The sequence below is a fragment of the Podarcis vaucheri genome (genome assembly GCF_965113315.1).
Source record: "Podarcis vaucheri genome assembly, chromosome: 2".
Lineage (NCBI taxonomy): Eukaryota > Metazoa > Chordata > Lepidosauria > Squamata > Lacertidae > Podarcis > Podarcis vaucheri.
This window is the reverse complement of record NC_138760.1, coordinates 93,498,429-93,518,443: the sequence shown is the minus strand read 5'-3', so window position 1 is coordinate 93,518,443 and position 20,015 is coordinate 93,498,429. Positions and strand designations below refer to the sequence as shown.

At 42.3% G+C, this 20,015-nt stretch overlaps 1 protein-coding gene across 11 annotated transcripts in view; it reads right to left on the bottom strand.

Annotated features, from left to right (window-relative positions):
• Nucleotides 1-3,875: 3,875 nt before the first annotated feature.
• LOC309524659 (uncharacterized protein C3orf20 homolog) overlaps nucleotides 3,876-20,015 on the bottom strand; it is a 60,572-nt gene continuing 44,432 nt past the window's right edge. For all 11 annotated transcript variants that reach the window (XM_082209497.1, XM_082209504.1, XM_082209498.1 and 8 more), the window contains 2 exons: nucleotides 7,583-7,630; nucleotides 3,876-4,110 (listed from right to left, as the gene is read on the bottom strand). In XM_082209497.1, the coding sequence (XP_082065623.1) occupies nucleotides 4,014-4,110; nucleotides 7,583-7,630 (145 nt within the window). In that variant the 3' untranslated portion in view covers nucleotides 3,876-4,013. The remainder of the gene's footprint in view (nucleotides 4,111-7,582; nucleotides 7,631-20,015) is intronic.

Sequence of the window (20,015 nt, the reverse complement as noted above, 5' to 3'; positions counted from 1 at the left end):
AAGTGGACTTTGATCCATTGGTTGGATAAAGAGCCTTTATTGTTGCTAAAAGCAGTGTTTTTTACTGGGGGTACAGAGGGGTACACGTACCCCTAAACATTTTGTGAATCTTTGTACTTTTGTCCATTTACTGTATTTACCGTATTTTTCGCTCTATAAGATGCACCAGACCACAAGGCGCACCTAGTTTTTGGAGGAGGAAAACAAGGGGAAAAAATATTCTGAATCCCAGAAGCCAGAACAGCAAGAGGGATCACTGCGCAGCGAAAGCAGCGATCCCTCTTGCTGTTCTAGCTTCTGGGATAGCTGCGTAGCCTGCATTCGCTCCATAAGACGCACACACATTTCCCCTTACTTTTTAGGAGGGAAAAAGTGAGTCTTGTAGAGCAAAAAATACGGTAATTTTCCCGATTTGAACTATAAAATAGTGATTTTCTTGAGTCAAAATGAGAGTACCCCTAAACATCTTTTTTTAAAAAAAACACTAGCTAAAAGACTTTGAGCCTGGAAGGATAAACACCCACTGTCTATTATACAACGGTCTGAAGACCTCACTGCCCTGGATACATGTTAATTTCATGAGAATACCTACTGGATAACTGGAGTGCTTGTGTTAACCAATAAATGTAACTTACAATACATGTACTGATGGATACACCCTTAAACTTCTGGTATCCATAATGTGAATTGCTGGTGGTTTTTTGTTACTACTGTATTAGTATTATTTATATTGTATTTATTTTCCTCTATATTATGTTTCATTTGTTTCCTCCCATTACTTTTGTTAAATTTTTGAATAAACTAAACTTTCAAAAGGATTGCAACCCTTCTTTCTGAATATATATCAAAACGATTGCAACAGATTTATATGGAATTTATAGTTCCATTTTGATTGGTTTTGTTTTATGATTGGAATGGTTTCCTCTGTTTTTAGCCTCTGTTTCTATCATTCAATAGTCTATTGTTTTAACATGGGACCTTAGAGTGAAGGATGGGCAAGAAATTTATACCTTTCCCTTGGAATCGAAATTTAAACTTTTCTGTTAGGTGATCTGAATGGCAACATTTGGACTCGTAAGATTCTTAAGAAGTCCCATTCCTTTCTGGTTATCTCAGTAAGTTCACCGTTAGATCTGGAACTTCAATGGTCCTAAAAATCAATAAATTGTTGATATGAGGTCATGACTCACTCTACTTTAAAGAACATTTTGACTTGGTAACAGATCTGTCTTCCTAATGCGTTAGCTGTGACTGATTCTTTGAGCAACCTCCAGCATATACATTATGTCTCCACAGGCTGTGAAGCTGACCTTTCACTTTCTTCTCTTTGAGGATTTGGATAAGCCTATACAGTGGTACCTCTGGTTGCGGACATGATCCGTTCTGGGGTGCCGCTTGCACCCCAAAAAGTCTGTAACCAGAGTGGCGCTTCTCCGCATGTGCGAAGCTCGATAGAGCGCTTCTGCGCATGCGAAAACCACGCAGTACGCTTCTATGCACGCGGCAAAACCCAGAAGTAAACACTTATGGGTTTGCCGTGTTCTTAACCCCAAAAAAAAAAAAACACAACATGAAGCATTCGCAAGACGAGGTATGACTGTATATGCCCTCTGTGGATTTTAAGGGCATTTTCACATAAGGCTTATGTGAAAGCATCTGGGGTGCTATTTGTCTCATGTGGCGATGTTTTTGACATGAGGCAGGGTGTAGAGAAGAAATTGTATGTACATTTAACCCAGAAGAGGTTTCATAGTCATAGCTGGCATTCTGTGTATGTACTTCCTGCAGATGAACAGCCTGCTGGATCAGGCCAAGGGCTCATCTAGTACAGCACTCTGTTCTCACAGTGGCCAACCAGATGTGAGGGCGATCTGGCTGCGACATCTGTCACCCCATTGATCGCCAGGGTTGATTCGGTGCCAGGAATGGTTAAGACAAGGAAAAGTCCTTACCATTTGCTTTTATTAAATATTTACAGAGAGAAGCTTGGGAATACAACCTCTTGGAATAATGGCGTTGCCCCAGGTAAATCTCCACCCTTCTCTCCCACTTCCTCATTCACCATCTATTCTACAGGTGGCACCGAGGGCCTTTTGCTTCTGAGCCCTTTTCTCTCCTACTTTTAAGGCTCGCCAGGTTCTACGGGGGGGGGGGGATGCTTTCTAGTGTCAGCCAGCTGCTCCATGGGAAGGCGGTCTCCACCATTCCTCCTCTGTCCAGTCCCTGACATAGCCTTTGATAGCCCTCTCCTCCATAAATTTGTCTAATCCTCTTTTAAAGCCTTCAACGTCGGTGGCCATCACTGCCTCCTGGGAGAATGAGTTCCATAGTCTGAGTGCACTGTGTGAAGAAGTCTTTTAAGTGTCCTACATCTTCAAACATTCAGCTTCATTGGATATCCATGAGTTCTAGTGTTATGAGGGAGAAAACCTTTCTCTATCCACTTTCTTCACACCATGAATAATTTAATAAACGTCTGTCGTGTCACCTCTTACTCACCTTTTCTCTAAACTAAAAAGTCTCAGCCACTGCAACTCTTCTTCATAGGTTATCAGAACTGTACACAGTACTATTTTCAGTTCCTTTCCTAAAGACTCCTAGCCTGTGACTTTTTCATGGCAACCACAAACGACATCAGCATCTTCATTAAGCGATCTACTATGACCCCCAAGGCCTCACTCCTGGTCTGTTCCCTCTAGTGCAGACCCCATGAATGTGATGTGAAATTAAGATTTTTTGATCCAACATGCATCACTTTACACTTGTTTTCATTGAATTGCACTTGCCATTTTACTGCTCATTCACTCAGTCTAGAGAACTACTACCAGTTATTGAAGGTCTGGTGTAGCCAATACGATTCCAAGGTTAGGAAGAACTTTCTGGTGGTAGGAGTTGTTTGACAGTGGAACAGACTGCATCAGGAGGTGGTGGTCGCTCCTTCATTGGAGGTTTTTAAACAGAGGCTGGATGGCCATCTTTCAGGGCTTCTTCAGGTGTGATTAATGCATTTCTGGGGCTGGACTAGATGACCATTTTGGGTCCCTTCCAACTCTACAATTCTATGATTCTATGGTTGCAGCTCCAGGCTGAAAGGCACCTGACCTAGTCTCATGACTCTCAAGGGTTTTCAGAAGCTCCAGCCTCCCAATGATGCTTCCACCCACTTGATAAACATGTTACTTTTAATATAATGCAGGAAAGAGGTTATAGGCAACTAAGAAGTTTACAGACATATGACAATTCTACTCCATGCTGTTGTGTTTCCACAGGAATCCTTCTGCAGTTTCTCGAATGAAGCAGTATTGGCTCACCTGAGCTTGGTCTAATGTGAAATTGGCACAGCTTATTCTCATTTGCCATCTGAGAGCCACATGCATGTGGAACATTCAGAGCAGAATTGAGTGATATTTTCCCTAAATTGTAACATTTTAGGTTGTGAAGAATAGCATGTGGGGGAGGATACTAACACTGATATCTTCTTGTGAAAATGAATACTGGACCCTAAATTTCAGCTGGGCCAAGTCCATACTATTGTAGTTCCTTCTTCCTCACATGTAAATGGAAAACTAAGAAGGTAAATTCACTTCTAGCTAACATTAAAACTGATATCTCACTTTCCTGGTTTTGGCTCATTTCCATTCCCTTGTCATCCTGAGGAACCTGCCCTCCTGCTCTTTTGTCTTACATATTCCAAATTTGGATGATACCACTCTGACTTTGCTTCCATTTCAAAGTGTTAGGACTTTGGTACACCGGGAAACCAGACATTTGATGCAAATGATTACTACAAGAACTCTCACTGCCTGTTTGGAGAAGTGATTTCCATATGTTTTAGAAAGGCAACCTTCTGTATGGGATGAAAGAAACCAAGGCTGTCCATTGTGGGTTCTTTCTTCATAATGAATAAAATATAGTTAGCTGCATGTATATGGGTACATTAAGTGTGTGTGATACTATATATATCTATATACACAATGTCAACAACAACAAAAAATCTTTCCGGTCTCAGCATGCTATTTCTTTGATTTTTTCTTTCCACGTTTTGACTTCTCTGTCTCTTTCTGCTGCTCGCGAACGGGCTCTTCCAGAGGCAAAGGCTCACTATAAAAACTATATATAAGGGGAAAGAAAGGGAGAAGTTTGCAGTGTGAGTTGTATCATAAGGCTAACTGAAAACCACACACAAGGGGAACCCTAATCATCTTGCAGGTGGTGTTAGGTGTTAAGCGTCATGTTGCAACATTCATGATAAGCTTGTGAACTCTGGTGTCTATTTCAAGGCAATATAATATATCAATCTGGCAGCATGTTCTGAATGGCACTATGGTGAATTCACATGTGCCTCACTGTATGATCATCCCATCACTGTGCAAAGGTTCTGTTCTATCAGTTCTATCAGTAAGAAACTGATAAAAGAGCATTAATACAGCAGACCCAGTGTGGTTTTAGCCAAAAACTTGTCGCAGCAGCATAACAAACCAGAATCCTGCATATTTATCATGTCTGCCAACACTTCATTCAGGTATGGAATATAGTACATAATTTGGCATCTTGAGAATATCGGGTGGTATGCAATACTAGTCCTACTCAAGAGTAGACACATAGAAGTTAATGGACACGACTAAGGTCACGTTCACACCATACAGCTAAAGCATTATAGGTTCAAAAATTTCAGTGGGTCTACTCTGAGTTGGACTAGCTGACTACAACCAATCAAACTGATCTTTTTAAAAGTAAGTTCCTGGCAGAGAAATAACAGAAATGTGCAAGCAATGATTGGTGAAGGTTAAAACAATGGAACCTTAGTGGGTTGGATTTCTGTTAACAAGCAAGTAAAATAATAATGCCCTAAGCCCCTAACTGCACTACTCTGCAGTCATCGTTCCCCTGCTCTACTCTATAGTATTCATATTATTCTTTCCTGTTTGCACTCTGACAGCCGTCTTGTAAGGAAAAAAGGAAACCTGTCTTGAAAGCAGAATACATTATGCAAAGTATATACAGTATATGTAAATTTAATTTGCATAATTTATTAAGGATGCATAATACGGTTTTTGCTAGGCTGTGGTTTATAAGTCTTTAAATAATTCTAGTAAGACATCCAATTCAGAAGAGATTCTGCAGATTTAGGCTCAGTCCCATACATTAACCTGTGACTCCTATGCTCTTATTCCAGAACATCTCGCATCCTAACCATGTCTACTCTGAAGTAAGTCGCCTTGCAATCAATGGGACTTACTCCCAAGTAAATGTGTGGGGATTGCAGCCTTGGCAGATGTAAGAGAATGTAATGAGCTAACCTATGCTGAATCAAACTCTAATGTTTATTTAAACCACCAACATCAATTCTGGTGGCAAGTATCACAGGCAGCGTTTCTCAGGCTGAGATCTTTTAACTGGAAATTTCAGGGACTGAATGTGAGCCTTCATATACACAGAGAACGTGCTCTGATATTAAGCTTGCTTCCTCCAAAGGAAGCACAGGAAACCTGCCTCCAGATATTTTTTGACCAAAGATCCCTTCAGGCCTGACCGTTGGCAGTCTTAGTTGTGGATGAAGGGAGCTGGAATCCAACAGCTTTTGGGAGGCTGCAAGGTTCCCGTTTCTGGTTTAGAGCATCATAATTGCTTTGCATATCAGGCCAAAGCCAGCATCCTCTAGTTTTTGAGCATGGCCAGATGGGTACATTCAGCACCAAACACATGTCCTAGTGATGGGAAGTGGCCTTTTAGACTCTCTGCATCAATTTTATTTATCTCAGAGGCAGATTTAGAGGCGTGTGACTGGTTCAGTCACACCATGCGCCTCAGAGGCACTGCTGGGACGCCACAACTATACTTTAGAATAGAGCACGAGAGGGAGAAGGACGCTGAACTTTGGTGTCGAACAGGGCACCGCTGAAATTTGAGACCCCAAGATCCGCCACTGTTTATGCACTACATTTTAATTTTGGTTGCCTCCAATGAGCACAGGGTGACACATAATGTTCTACCCACCCAAGTTTTAATTAGGAAAAAAAATCCAAAGCAGATTATACTAAGATGGGACAGGTAGAGCTTTAGATTCTGGGTTTTGTTTTGTTTTTAAAGGTAGATTCCAAAGCCTGTAGAGAGACAGTGACAGGTCCAACTAAACTTCATGCCTGATCGGGGACTTGAATGTGGGTGTCCCCGGTCTAAGTGCAACATGGCAGCTGCCACACTATGTGGTCTCTCATGCAATCCTTTTGTACCTTCAAAGGATGCTTTAATTGCCTCTAGTGTTTTACAGACATGCCCCAGCGTAAAACGGGTACTGCATCACAGGAAAAAGACACGGGAAAGACTCCATACTCTCACTCCCATTCTGTCATTGAAGATTACTCTTCTGCAGAATCTCAACCAGCCTCACCCTTTACCAGGTAAAGTGAAATGGCTACAGGGGTGGAATTAGCATAGCCTAAACGAAATTAGCATGCTCCTGACAAGCTGAGAATTTAAGATTTGTCCTAACGATAAACTGCCAAAGCAGCCAGGTTCAGTTTAGTCGAGGAAATGAGCCCATTAACTTGGCATCCTTGTTAGCAGTTTGCTTATAAGCGTATCCTGGGTTGGTATAAGTGTCCCCCCCCCCAAAAAAAAAACCAGCCAATAATCATCATATAGAGCTATGAGAATCTACAAGCTTAGAAATCTCTCTGACAGTGAGCAATTAACAAGGGATTAGCTCACAAGTTATGACATCCACATAGTAATAGTTTCCCACTTCCTGATTCAGGAAGCCATCATGGATTATTGCCCCCTATCATATCAGCCTATCACTCAACAACAGAAACTCTGAGCATGTTAGCCATTGGCTAAATCGCTCAAAATGTGAATTCATCATAAGTTGGACAAAAACTGGGCACTGAGATATGATGGCAGGAAATCAGTTAGTCAGATGATCACCCTGGGTGCTTCCAAACAGTGACAAAAGTAACGTAAATACATTTGGGGGGGTTAATGGTATGCTAACACTAGCTCTGTTCTGTGGTTATTGCAGCTTTATCTTGTTCCCATGTGGGAAAGCAGCAAAGAAAGGACGAAAAAGGAAAATGGAAGCTGTCAGATCAATAATTATTTGAGCAAAAGTTGTGATTTTACTGGATACTAGGGATGGCCAGTAACAGGAAGAGGCTGCTGTAGCCTCCCAGTCTTTCTCTTAGTACCAGGTTTTTAAAAACAAGAAAAGGTGTGCCAGTCTTGAAAGGGGGTGCTTTAGGAGGCAGCAGTGTTGGCACAACTTGCTTTTAGGTGCCAGGTGCAGCATGAAGTGGCCACATCTTCTTTCCCCAAAATGCCTCTGGCTCCCTGTATAGCTTCACAGCCAGCGTAGCTTTACTGGGATCCAGTGGCACCGAGGGTGGTGGATGGCAGTCATCGCAGCTGTGCCAGGCCTGCCCTTCTCCTCTGAGTGCTGAACCCTTGCAACTTGACAAAATGATTAACAATAAAATAATCCTAGCATCAGTCACTCCAGCATTTGCCCCACCATGCCAGGTGCTGATGTCAGGCTTGGTTTTTATTATCATAGCCCCAAATCCCACAATTTAAAAACACAAACCTTTCCAAGGCAGGGACAGAGGCCTTCTTTGGATCTTCGAAAGTGGGACTGGCAGGAGAAACGAAAGAAGTTTGTGTCAATAAACACATGTAGGTATTCTGCACCACCTCTTATGCACATTTTTAATAGAAAGTTTAAATTTCTTCTCTTTTTTATCTTAAGCCAATGTTGCAAATGTCTACTCATCTGGTGTCAGTTGTGAATTACTCCGGGTTAACCAATTACTCACTCCATTGCTTTGAGGCAAATATATACACACATGTCCGCAGGAGGAGAGTAAAGTTTCTGAGGGCTAATGCATGGTTTATTTACCCAAAAACCCACAAAAAACAGGATTAAGCTATTTTAGACTGTGTATGTATAATACATGCCAAAACCATTTATGAAATAAATTGGATTTAATGACTCGATTACTTCTTCATGACAAGTTCCATTTCCCTATTACTAGTTGTAATTATTATTTACTACATTTTTATTTTTGTTTATTAAATTTATATACTGCCCTTCAGCCAAGGTGGTTTACAGTATTAAAAAAAGTACGCTGCCTTTTGTGTATAACAAACAAACAAACAAACAAACAAACAAACAAACCAATACACACACACACAGTTTAAGAAGTCATAGATTGTTTACTTAATTAAAGGCCTTGGAGAATAAGACTATTTTCACTTGGCGTCTGAAGATATGTAATGAAGACACCAGGCAAGCATGCCTGGGGAGAGCATTCCACAAATAGAGAGCCCCTGCAGAGGAGGCCCTGTTAATCCCACCCTTCCCCCAAGGAAATCAGGGTGGCATACATTTCCCTGCTTTTTCATCTCAGAAACCCTATATGATAGTAGCTTAGGCTGAGACTAGGTGACTAACACAACTTTACTCAATGAGTTTCATGGAGATTTGAACTCTGAGAGTCTAACACTCTCACCACAAAATGACATTGGCTCTCTTTTTAAATGGCAGGCATATGCAACTTGCAGACCTGTCATGCGTGTCTTAATCAACTCGTTTGGCACCACACCTGGGACTATACAAACTATGGAAGTTGTTAAGCACCTGCACGCCACAAAAGGGAAAGCTGGTGTGTTGTGTTCAGCTTATTGGGTCTCCAGTTTTGCAGGCCTGTTTTAATGCTTGCTGCTCTCATTGTCAGGGATATCAAGACTTGAGATCAATTTCATCACCTGACCCACCAGAACTACCCCAGTGTCACAAGTAAAGGGAGAAAGATCAGAAGATCTTCCACTCAAAAGGAAGTGTTGCATAAATCTCATGAATGCAGATGAGTAATAATCTTAAGAGGTTTCTCATGTTTGGGGGCACAGGAATCCTGTAACTGATTCAGCAAATGTGAGTCAAGTTGATTCCACCAATATTGCAATAAATGCTTCAGACTGGTTTAAGGCACCATGTATAAAGGTAAGAGGTACAAAAAGCTAGCCTACAATGAGATACATGTACCTCTGCAAACATCACTTATTAACTGCTAAGGTCTCTGGAGAAATGGAAGAGCTTTAGAACATGCAAGCTACGGCTTGTTCACTTAATTATTCACTTGTTCACTTAATTATTATTTCTTAATTTGAGAATTCAATCAACACAAGAAGCAGGAAACAGATGCACATACTGTACTGATTAGTTGGTGATGATGGATGGGGAAAAGTCATTGCTATTCCTCCCCCTGGGAGGAGTCAGAAGCTTGTACCTCCCGTTGTACATCTTGAGCTTTTCTAAGCAGGCCTGCCCAACACTCTGAAACCCCCTGCCCCTAAAATTAGCACTCTGCCACAGTCTGAACCACCATGATAGTGTACATACACCAGCTGCTATTAGACTTGGACCTTCCAAGTTCTTAAGCAGTGTACTGCTTGGCAAAAGTAGTTTCTTTCTAAAGTACAGTACCATATTTTTCTGTGTATAACATGGTCCCATGTATAAGATGCCCCCTATTTTGGGGGACTCCAAATTAAGAAAATGGGGGGAGATTGCCCAGAGTTGCTGAGCTTTGTTTGGGAAGGATTGCCCATGGTTATTGCGCTTTTTTTAGGGGGGATTGCCAGAAATCACTCACCCGTCTGACCTACGCTGCTGTTCCCTCACCGGCAGAAGCCACCAATTGCCCACCCAATTGCCGCAGCGACAGCCAATCATCACCAGCCCTTGCCGCAGCCACCAATAGCATGCCCAATGGCCACTGACAATCTCTGGCTCATGGCAGCAACCAATCCCATGTCCCCCCCCCCCATGCACTATCTGTGTATAAGACGACCCACAATTTTTAACATATTTTTTTAATTTAAAAAACCCTCATCTTATGCACAGAAAAGTACAATAGGTATTATCTTAAACAATTGCAAACACAGTAAAAAAAGAGTTCACTTGTAATATGATATATTACATCAGTGGTTCAGTGCTCATTTCTTCTCCTTCCAAAATAGATTTGATCTTCAACCATTGCAAACACAGTAATAAAGAGTCCACTTGTGATATACCAGTGGTTCAGTGCTTGAGCGTCATTCTGGTAATCAGACATTTCACCACTAAAGAGCTTAGACATTGAGCTTTGTGGTAAATAATATACAAGAAAAGACGGTACAGTATTTAAATGACTTAAAGCAGGGGTATACCTGTCCCCATCTGCATGTTTCCATCAGGAGGAGCATAGAAAGAGGACAATGTTAAACCACCTAGGCGGTTTAACAAACATCATTTATAGGCTGCCCAGAAGCTTCTGGTTGGCCACTGTAGAAAATGGGATGCTGGTCTAGTTGGACTTTTGGACCAGGCCTATACTGGAAACGTAGTGGGTAGGTTCAGTCTATCTGGGCCCATCCTGAAAGGAAGAGACCATAGCTTTGCAGGGAGAATATCCTAGGTTCAATCCTCAACATTTCCAGGTAGTCTGGAATAGACTCTCTGGAGCTCTCTAAAGGGTAGTAGGCAGTAAGCAGCTAGATGGACCATTGGGTAGCCTCAGTATAAAGCAGCTTCCTGTGTTCCTAATCTGTGCCAAAGCTAAACTGGAAGCAGTAATGGACAGAGACTGCCAGATTCAAAAGGTGACGTCTCTCCTGTATAGCTAAGGAGCCTACAATATGCAAATTTTATTCAGCGCCAGCTACTTCCATCACAGAGTAGTAATGATGGCAGAAGGCATGCTGGTTGACATCCTTCCTTGTACGCAATTGTGAAGATGGTATTGCCTGCATTTAATCCGGTTAATTTGTATTTAATCTTCCACTGATTCATGGAAGATCTTGAAGCCTCTCATAACTACCTGCACTTTAGGAAAGCTCCTCCTAGACTTTGGTCCTCACAGCTAAAGTCACATACCCAACAGAATCCACACCTTTTCAAGAGAGAAAGATTACAGCAATGACTCTTGTTTTCTTTTGAACTTGTGCTCCTTTGCTTGCAAGTTGTCTACCAAATAAAGGCAAGGGACTGCATCTTGATCTAAAGGGACACCATTAATTTCTTTTTTCTTATCCCTGCACAAAGTCTGAGAAAGATTCCGTTTACAATTGGGTTAGATAAGAACCAGCAGAAATCCCAGGAGGGTCAGCAAAGTAATTCACTCCTGTGACCCATCCTTCTCTGAAGCCTGGGGCCTTGATGTACAAAAGAAAATGTCTATTGCAAAAGGCTAGTTCTACCGATGTTTAGTTTAAGTGGGGTTATGGGTACAGAGGCAATAATTTATGGCGCTAAAGAGATAGGTCTTTTAATTTTGAGAGAGAAGGTGGCACAGAAATATATTTTGGCAAAGATTCATCTTTATGTTATTCTAATATGTTAAAGCTCATTGCTTTAACAACAGGGCCAGTCTGAAGACCAGTGGTAGAGGGACAAAGAAAGCTATTAGCACCAAAATGAATTGGATATTCCAAATTTAACCATTTATTTATTTCTATTGTGACCTGGATCTGTAAGAAGGTAGGGATGCTATAGTTCAATGCTTGTCAGGATGCCACATTTCTAATTTGTTTAATTTAATATATGTCACCACCTTTGTTTTACATTTTTTTCTGGCTTTTCACAAGTTCGTCTATTATTACAGGGCACCAAATGTGCACCATACATATCTGGATGCCACACACAGAAGTGAACAACATCTGTTCAAAAATGCAACGTCAGATTTGGCAAGCACCATGGGATGGATTTGTTTGCTAGTGTGACTGGTTGTGAGTGTTAGCAGCTAGATTTGCAGTCACTAAACACCTGTCACAGACTTTGAACTCAGGATGAAAAGGAGGAATGTGCTAAGAGGAAGGCATGCTTGGCAAACCCTCACCATGATCAACTCCTGCTCAGAAACCCAAGTCCCCACTGTGGAAGGACATGTGGATCCAGAATTGGCCTCCACAGTCATCTATGGACACACCATTAAGACCGTGTTCATGGAAGACAAATGAATGATCACCAAAGAAGAAGAAGATCAACTCTTCCATCCAGCATTACTTGTAAGCTTTCCTTAGCAATTCTTCTATAATCAGGGACATTAGTTTTCTGCAAGTCACCAATAAAAATTCTCCCACCAATTTTTTAATGCTTGATATGAACAGAATGAATTACGCTACTGGTTTGGGATCATCTGATTTAAACAGGAGCCCCATGCTTAATCTAACCTGGTGGATTTGCTCAATATCCCACTGGGAACAAGGTTCCATGATTCATAGTATAAAAGCATTGGTGACTAAATTTCCTGGATTCTGAATTTCTGTTGTACTTGTTATAGCTGTACTGGGAAGGAAGTTCCTCCATAGGACAGTATTAGTTGAAAGGTACATTAAAGGGGCAGTGGAAATAAAGCTTATAAAAATAGGATTGCTGAAACAAGTGAGTCAGCCCAGAACCCATGAACCTTAGCAATTTCTCTAACTACCTTCTTTTACAGCTCTTACTTTCTCTTTACACCGCTTCTCACCTCAAGATAAGGCAGTGTGGCTTTACAAGAAAATTAATTTTGAAACGGCAAAAGCAATAGGGAAAAATTCTTTATAGGAAACTGGGGTGATGGCTCTACATAACGAAGTGCTCAGCAGAGCCCATTAAAAGGCCCACCTGCACACAGATCTCTTGCTAAGCCTGCAAGTTGGCTCACAGTTCTCTTATATTAGCTCCATCATTTTTCATTCTCAAATATTTTTGGTGGAGAGATACATTTAAACCATAAACTTGACTGCTTGCTTAAGCCCAGAAGATTACAGCTGTAAGGCTAGAAAACAGCTAACAGGGATCATATATATCCAAAGTACATCACTGAATAGAGTGATATAGTTGTATTGGCAGCAGAACAGGCTCATATAAATGTGCATCAACTGGTAGCAATTTAATAAGCGAAGGACCGTTCCCAGTTGAGTTGGGTGAAATCTTTGAGGTCTGGAAAGCTGCACGTACACTGCACACACACACACACACACACACACACACACACTGCTTCTCCATCCCAAATCCACCTCTTGAAGCTGCCTCTTGGACTTTCGTTAGAGGTATATTCACACAATGTGTTCTTCCACCCTGAGATATGATTCTGAAATTGTATTTTGGTATTTCCATAGCTCTCCCTCTTTCTTAAAAAAGAATAAAATCTGATTTTAGTGCAATTGATTTCCCAAGCCCTTGGGGAAAAGTGAGCTAGAAAATCCAGCTAAGTAAATACCATTGCTTGAAAGGTTTAGTGATGGAGTGATAAAGTGTGGCTAAGAAATGAGTGCCATAATGAAAAGATTAACCCTCTCTGGTTTTTTCAAAGGATATTTGAAAAGCCTAGGACCACAGTCCTTTCAATTTGTTTCAGTGGCAGAAATAATGATGGGCTGCTGGTCCTATACTCAGAACCTCTCCTCTGGACCAACTGTGTCACATATACTGCACTGAAAGGACAGAAATAGTCCAGCTCCTCTCCCCACCTACACTCGAGATGCAATATGACTGCATCATATGTGGGCTGAGATGGGAGCATCAGGGCAACAGCACCAGAGGAAGTCAATACCTGAGGTTGTGGGCTTGAGTCCTAGCACTGGTTCAGGAGGAATAATAAATTGTGCCTTCACAGTGCTGCCAAGATCTTTGTGCAGAATCTCCCGCTCGCAACTCAGAGTACAGGTCTCAAGTGCTGCTCTTTATTTCGAAGGGATGGAGGGGGTTCATGCTGGGGAACTCCACCAAAGCAATATATGTCAAGGGCCGCTTGTAAAAACTTCCAAACAGGCAGCAGCAAAGGTTCAAACGCCTTGGGATCTGGACATGATTTACAGGCCATTTCCTTGTTTCTTCCATTACTTGATTTAATTCAAAAATCATTTTAACTATTAGCAAAGTTCCAGTGTGTGTCACTGCGCTCAATTATTCACAGGAATGGACAGAGACGTTGACCAACTGCACAAGCGTGAATGCAATTTAGGAATGGGGACTTGTGGCTCCCTGATAATTTATTACGGCCGATTATGCAGACCAGGAGAAAGGCAGGGGCTTACTTACAATAAATGTGCAATCCACAATCCATCACAAACTGAAAGACACACTGAATACCCAGGTTCCTTAGCCTCCTCTGGATTTAAGGCCTTATTAGCAAGGCAATTTTGTTCTTGTTACATTCTGCTGTCCGGGATGCTTAAGACAGCCAAATGCATTACACATCTTCCTATTGGACCGTACGGACATACAGGAGGCTGGGCATTAGCAGACCCAGGAGGCACATTCAGCCTCCATTACAACATTTGTTCATAGTCCACAGCTATCAAAGTTAATCTTGAGCAGGTTTCTAACTGTCTCGCTTGCAGAAAACAAAATGCAAGGAAAGAGCAGAGGGGCATCTCATAGGACACTCAAATGCACATTCTCCAAATTGCTACATTTGCAGCGCATTTCTAAAGGGAGTATGCTGCAGTGATAGAAGTGGATAAAATTATGCATGGTGTGAAGAAAGTGGTTAGAGAAAGGTTTTTCTCCCTCTAGGGAGCATCCATTGAATATGAATGTTGGAAGATTCAGGACAGACCTGCTCATAATCAAACTATGAACTCGCTCCCAAAGGAAGCAATGATTGCCACCAACACGGATGGCTTCAGAAGAGGGTTAGACAAACTCATGGAGGATGAGGCTATCTATAGCTTCTGACTCTGGTGGCTATGTTCTACCTCCACTGTTGTGCTCAGGTCCTCTTTGTGGGCTTCACATAGGCATCTGATTGGCCACTATGAGAGGAGGACACTGGGAAAGATGAGTCACTGGCCTGCTCCTCTTTTGTTCCTATGATATAGCAGATGCTAAGCCTGATGGCACCAGGCAGCATTGCAGGGCAGCTGCCAACAACCTTGCACCACCTCCCTGCCGCTCTCCTCACCTTGCTAGCCATGCCACAGCTTCTGCTTCCTCCACCCATGGCACTGGTTTTGTTACTACAGTTTCCTCTCCTTGTCCACTGTGGGTGCGGCTGCCCTGCCCTGCTTGCCTTTCCACCAGTAGCAGACATAGGACAGAGGATGGGAGGGCAAGAGGAGCCAGAGCTGTCCACCCCGAGGGCCCATGCCAACCTGGAGCTGGCCCAGACAAAGACCATGTGCCAATCACAGAGCCAAGGCAATGGGTACAGTTTTGTCTCACCATGTCAGACAAGAAAGTAATTAGCTGCCCACATCCTGCATGTTGTATTCTTACAGGGAATTAACTGTGCACTGTTCACTTAAGCGCAAACAAAACTCTTCATTCTTTCACTTCCTTTGGACTAGCAGAAACTTTGCAGATTTAACAGACCTATCAGGGTGCTCTATATAACCCTGTTGTTTAACTTGTATATATAACCTGCATGGAGTCTGAACCAGCAATCAAGGTTCAACATATAACACATCGTGCTCCACTTGTCCCACTCCTACTCCTCTGCCCATCTTCCAGCTGCTGCCACCAATTCACCACTTGTCTGCTCCAGTTAGTAACTTTTTTAACACTAGAAGATAGGAATGGGGAGAAATTGTGTTCCAGTTCTCATGTAAAGGGGAAAATCTCCCTAACTCCCTAACCCAAACAATATGCAAATCATAATCTACTCTTCTTTGAATTTTGCAGTGGAGTTCTCCAGTCAGTAATGTTTATAAAAGACGAATTCACTAGGTTAATATGTGCATTAAAATGCATATAAGTGAAAATAACATTAAAATGCATCATGTTAGAGGAAAATGCTTTGCAAGAATGCGTGGATTAGGATAAATCTGCTGGTGAATTTTCATGAGGGTTTAAAATCGCAAACAGATATGGAAATATGGAGAACTGAATTTAAGGTTGGAAACATGAGAAACAGAGATAAACCAATATTGACAGGTTTGTCTATCCCTACGAGAAGGGAGAGGGACATGTGTGCAACCCCCATAGCTCTGCATTTAATGCACAGCAGTACTATGATGACTGCATGGACTAGACTCTCTTGTGTTAATGAGCACTCTCACTCTTCACTTTGTGGTACAGAGGTCTGGCGCATGAATCATGAGCCAGGTGGAACCCTGAACAGATACAGGAACACTCCCGGCTGCAACATATTGTTGCTGGTCTCACTTGTTTTGCCTGTTTGTCTTTTGATGGAGTGTTTTGTGTGTAACTTCCTCTCACTCCTATGAACTGCCTTGTTTTAACAAGAAATATATTGATTATTCACTATAAACACTTAGTCATCTGAGCAGAGGACAGAATGTGGTATATGTGCGTGTTTTTAAAAATGGTGTTCCTTGTAACAAATTCAGCTACCTTCAACTTTTCCTGAAAGCCAGTGCCAGAGTTTTGTCTTGCTGACCTTTGAACAACAGACTTTCCTTTCTGCTGCTTTCTAGCATTCCTTTGCTATGTCGAATGCATCCTATTTGACAGGCCATCAGCCTGCTTTCCTGCCCCCAACCCTGAGCAGTTCATAGTGGCAGGCACAAAAAGGAACACAGCTGCTATGTTTTCATATATCTGTGAGTCATTGGTTGGACTCAGATCATTGCCCTGCTTAGGGTAAGCTGTACAATAATAAATAGCATCAACTCAACAATATCTGCAAGTTGCTAACTTGTTGGCCTTACTCTCACTCCTCTTGGTTTCCGGACATGATCATTTGACTGTTGTTGGTTTTTGTTTTTTTAATGCAACTCCTCTCATTGACTGTTCACACACCTGCAGTTATTTTTGACCCACAACTCAACAAAAGTGTTAATTGCCAAAATATGTTTGGCAAGAATTAAAGTTAAGTCATGCTCATCATATGCTATTGCTCCCCCACTGCCGGCTCTTCCACATTAATGCCTATACGAAAGAGGAAAGTGCAGTTGGCCATAGCCTTCTCCATTTTCACATCTTTGCCCAAATGGCCACCAGTTCTTCCTTATCCATTGATCTTCCTCTCCACTTGTTAATATTTGTGATCCTCTCTAATTTACACCCAGCTGATTGACTTCCTGGACTCCAGTCCATATACATGTCTCCTCTCCCTGAAGCTGGTTTCTCATTTTCACCCCCTTGGGTGCTGCATGGGTGGTATCAATGGCACTGGTCTAAAGGGTAGAGCATGAAACTATTAATCTCAGGGCTATGGGTTCGAGTCCCACATTGGGCGAAAGATTCCTGCATTGCAGGGGTTTGGACTAGGTGATCCTCAATAGTCCCTTCCAACTATGAGTCTATGAACTCCATCCCTTGTCTTGACATCAGGAGTTCTGAATAAGGCTGCAGAAAGGGCTCATTTCAAGCCAGTAGATGAAATACAGTTACGGCACTTTGCTATGAACAGAGAGCAAGTTTTGCTGTACTATCGAGCAAAGTGCAATACAGTAGTAGATTCCCTTAGCACTGGCTGCCTTGAGATGGATGAGTTGAGAATTTAGACCTGTAATACAAAGGTTTTTTGGGGGGAGGACTTGGTATGTTACCATTACAGAGTTTCAATAAAAAGAGAGGCTATCACATGTTTTCTCTATATTACTGAAAGTGCTAGTTCCGATACAATATTGTTTATGATGGCTCAGGTGGTCTATAGATATCCGATCTCTTAAAATAAGGAATGTCTATAACTACCACAGGGATGCAGGTGACGCTGTGGATTAAACCACAGAGCCGAGGACTTGCCGATCAGAAGGTCGGCGGTTCAAATCCCCGCAATGGGGTGAGTTCCCGTTGCTCGGTCCCTCCTCCTGCCAACCTAGCAGTTCAAAAGCACGTCGTAGTGCAAGTAGATAAATAGGTACCGCTCCAGCGGGAAGGTAAACGGCGTTTCCGTGCGCTGCTCTGGTTTGCCAGAAGCGGCTTAGTCATGCTGGCCACATGACCCAGAAGCTGTACGCCGGCTCCCTCGGCCAATAAAGCGAGATGAGCGCCGCAACCCCAGAGCCAGCCACGACTGGACCTAATGGTCAGGGGTCCCTTTACCTTTACTTATAACTACCACCTCTTGGAAAATATTGCCAAGACTTGATAGAAAAATGTGTATATATGAATATATGTGGATCATATGTGGATATATGAATGAGTATAGTCTATATGAATATATTAAATATTACTGTGCTTCTAGAGATAGGATTAGATTCATTGGTCAGTGATTGTAAAAATTAACCAAGCAAACAGGGCCTTGATCCTACAAATGTTCATGGAATGTTCATGGAAGAAGTCATGAAGGAAAACATTGCACTGAAAGCACCAAATCCCACTTCCTTTCTTTCGATATTTCGATTATTTTGCAGAGAGAACAGATATTTGCAAACAGGGTGAAAATGCTTCCTGACTTCCCCTCTTATCTTTACTTCATTCTTCAGTGTATGTTAGTTAAGATCACAAGCAAGCTCCAGTGACGCATAAAGGGTTTCCTAATCCCTCCAGTTCACACAGAGGTATCTTGTTATCAGCAGGGAATGGATCAGTTCCTAGACTCCACAGCCACAATCCATCAAAACATTAGTCATCATGACTAAATCCTAGTGAAAGTGATGATGGGGTGGACATGACTTAACTTGAGTCCCATTTATTTCAACGGGGCTTAACAATGGGTTGTGCCTGCTTTCTTTAAAGACACTGAGATGCCTGGCACTGTGTGTATGTGTGCTTCAAAGTACTTCAAAGTAGAGGGAACACAACAGTGGTGCCATATATTTAGGATGTGAAATATCTCACTCTTAGAATTCCTACACACAAAGACAATGAGTTTCTAGCAAAGTCAGAGTCCACAGCCCTTGGTTTAGGAATCTGACACTGCGCTATAGTTTAAATTCCAACAGCAGCTAGTTTATGGGGTGGAGGGAGGAACAGAATGAAGTCATGTTGCTCCCAGATATCAGTGTCGCTCCAGTAACAAGACTCTAGACTTCTTGAACGTGACTGCGGAGAATACCACAGGAATGAACAGCCATTCGTCACCCACGGCAAATGGTTTAACAGACTGTAGTGGAGCTGATGCTATATCCATCCACTGAGCACATGCTTTGAATGGACTTTCTTCCTCCAGTCTCCTGAGCTGCTAAAAACAGACTGTAAATCTTGCTCGGCGCTGGAGTTGCTGCTAAAGGCGCCCACATGACATAAAATAATACGCACCAAAGCACAGGACTGGCAGGTAGGGACAGCCTCACATTGCTGATGGATAATCAAGGCCGCGTCACGAGTTCCAGAATAAATTCCAGGGGTGGGATGGAAAGGCAGTTCAAAATGAATTAAGCACATTTGGGGAACATGTGTCCATTTGATACATTTGTGTCTTTCGTTCAGTTTCCTCAATTTGGGCTGTCCACAGAGTATAGGACACGCAACTAGAATACAGAGTAGGATGGAAAATACGCAGCACCGCAGAGTCATACAGAGATGGGCTGGGAATAATGGAAAGGAAAGGGAACAAGATGGGGGCAGACAGCTCCCCCTCAAACATCAACAACAGACTCTCAAGAGGGCTGCGGAAGCCCCATTCTGCGAACATGCGCTGTTTCTTTGGTGCAAGGGAAGTTAGGCTCCAAAGCCACATTACGGATGAAAAGGGGATGAGAAGGCAGAAGGAGTAGAAAGAGAAAGGGGCTATAAGAAAGAATGGATTGAACTTATGTTGTAATTCAGTCTGTTACATTGACATTGACCCCTACAAGTTTAAGAGATATGGAAGGGGTATGGCTAGGCGAATCTCAATTTTATTTTTCTCTCTGCTTATTTTCCAAAGGTCCATCAAGTGGCGAACTAGATTCTTTGCAAACTAGATACCTTCAGGAAGCCCACAAGCAGAACCTGAGTGCAAAAGAACTCCCCCCCACACCTTATTATTCCCAGTACTAGCATTCAAAAGCATAATGTGTCCAATAGTGGAGTTATAATGCAGACATCATGGCCATTGGCAGCATTGTCTTACACAAATTTGAATTCGTCTAATCCTCTTTTAAAGCCATCCAAGTTGGTGGCCCCTTACTACAGCCCATGGTAGCACTTTCTCCACACT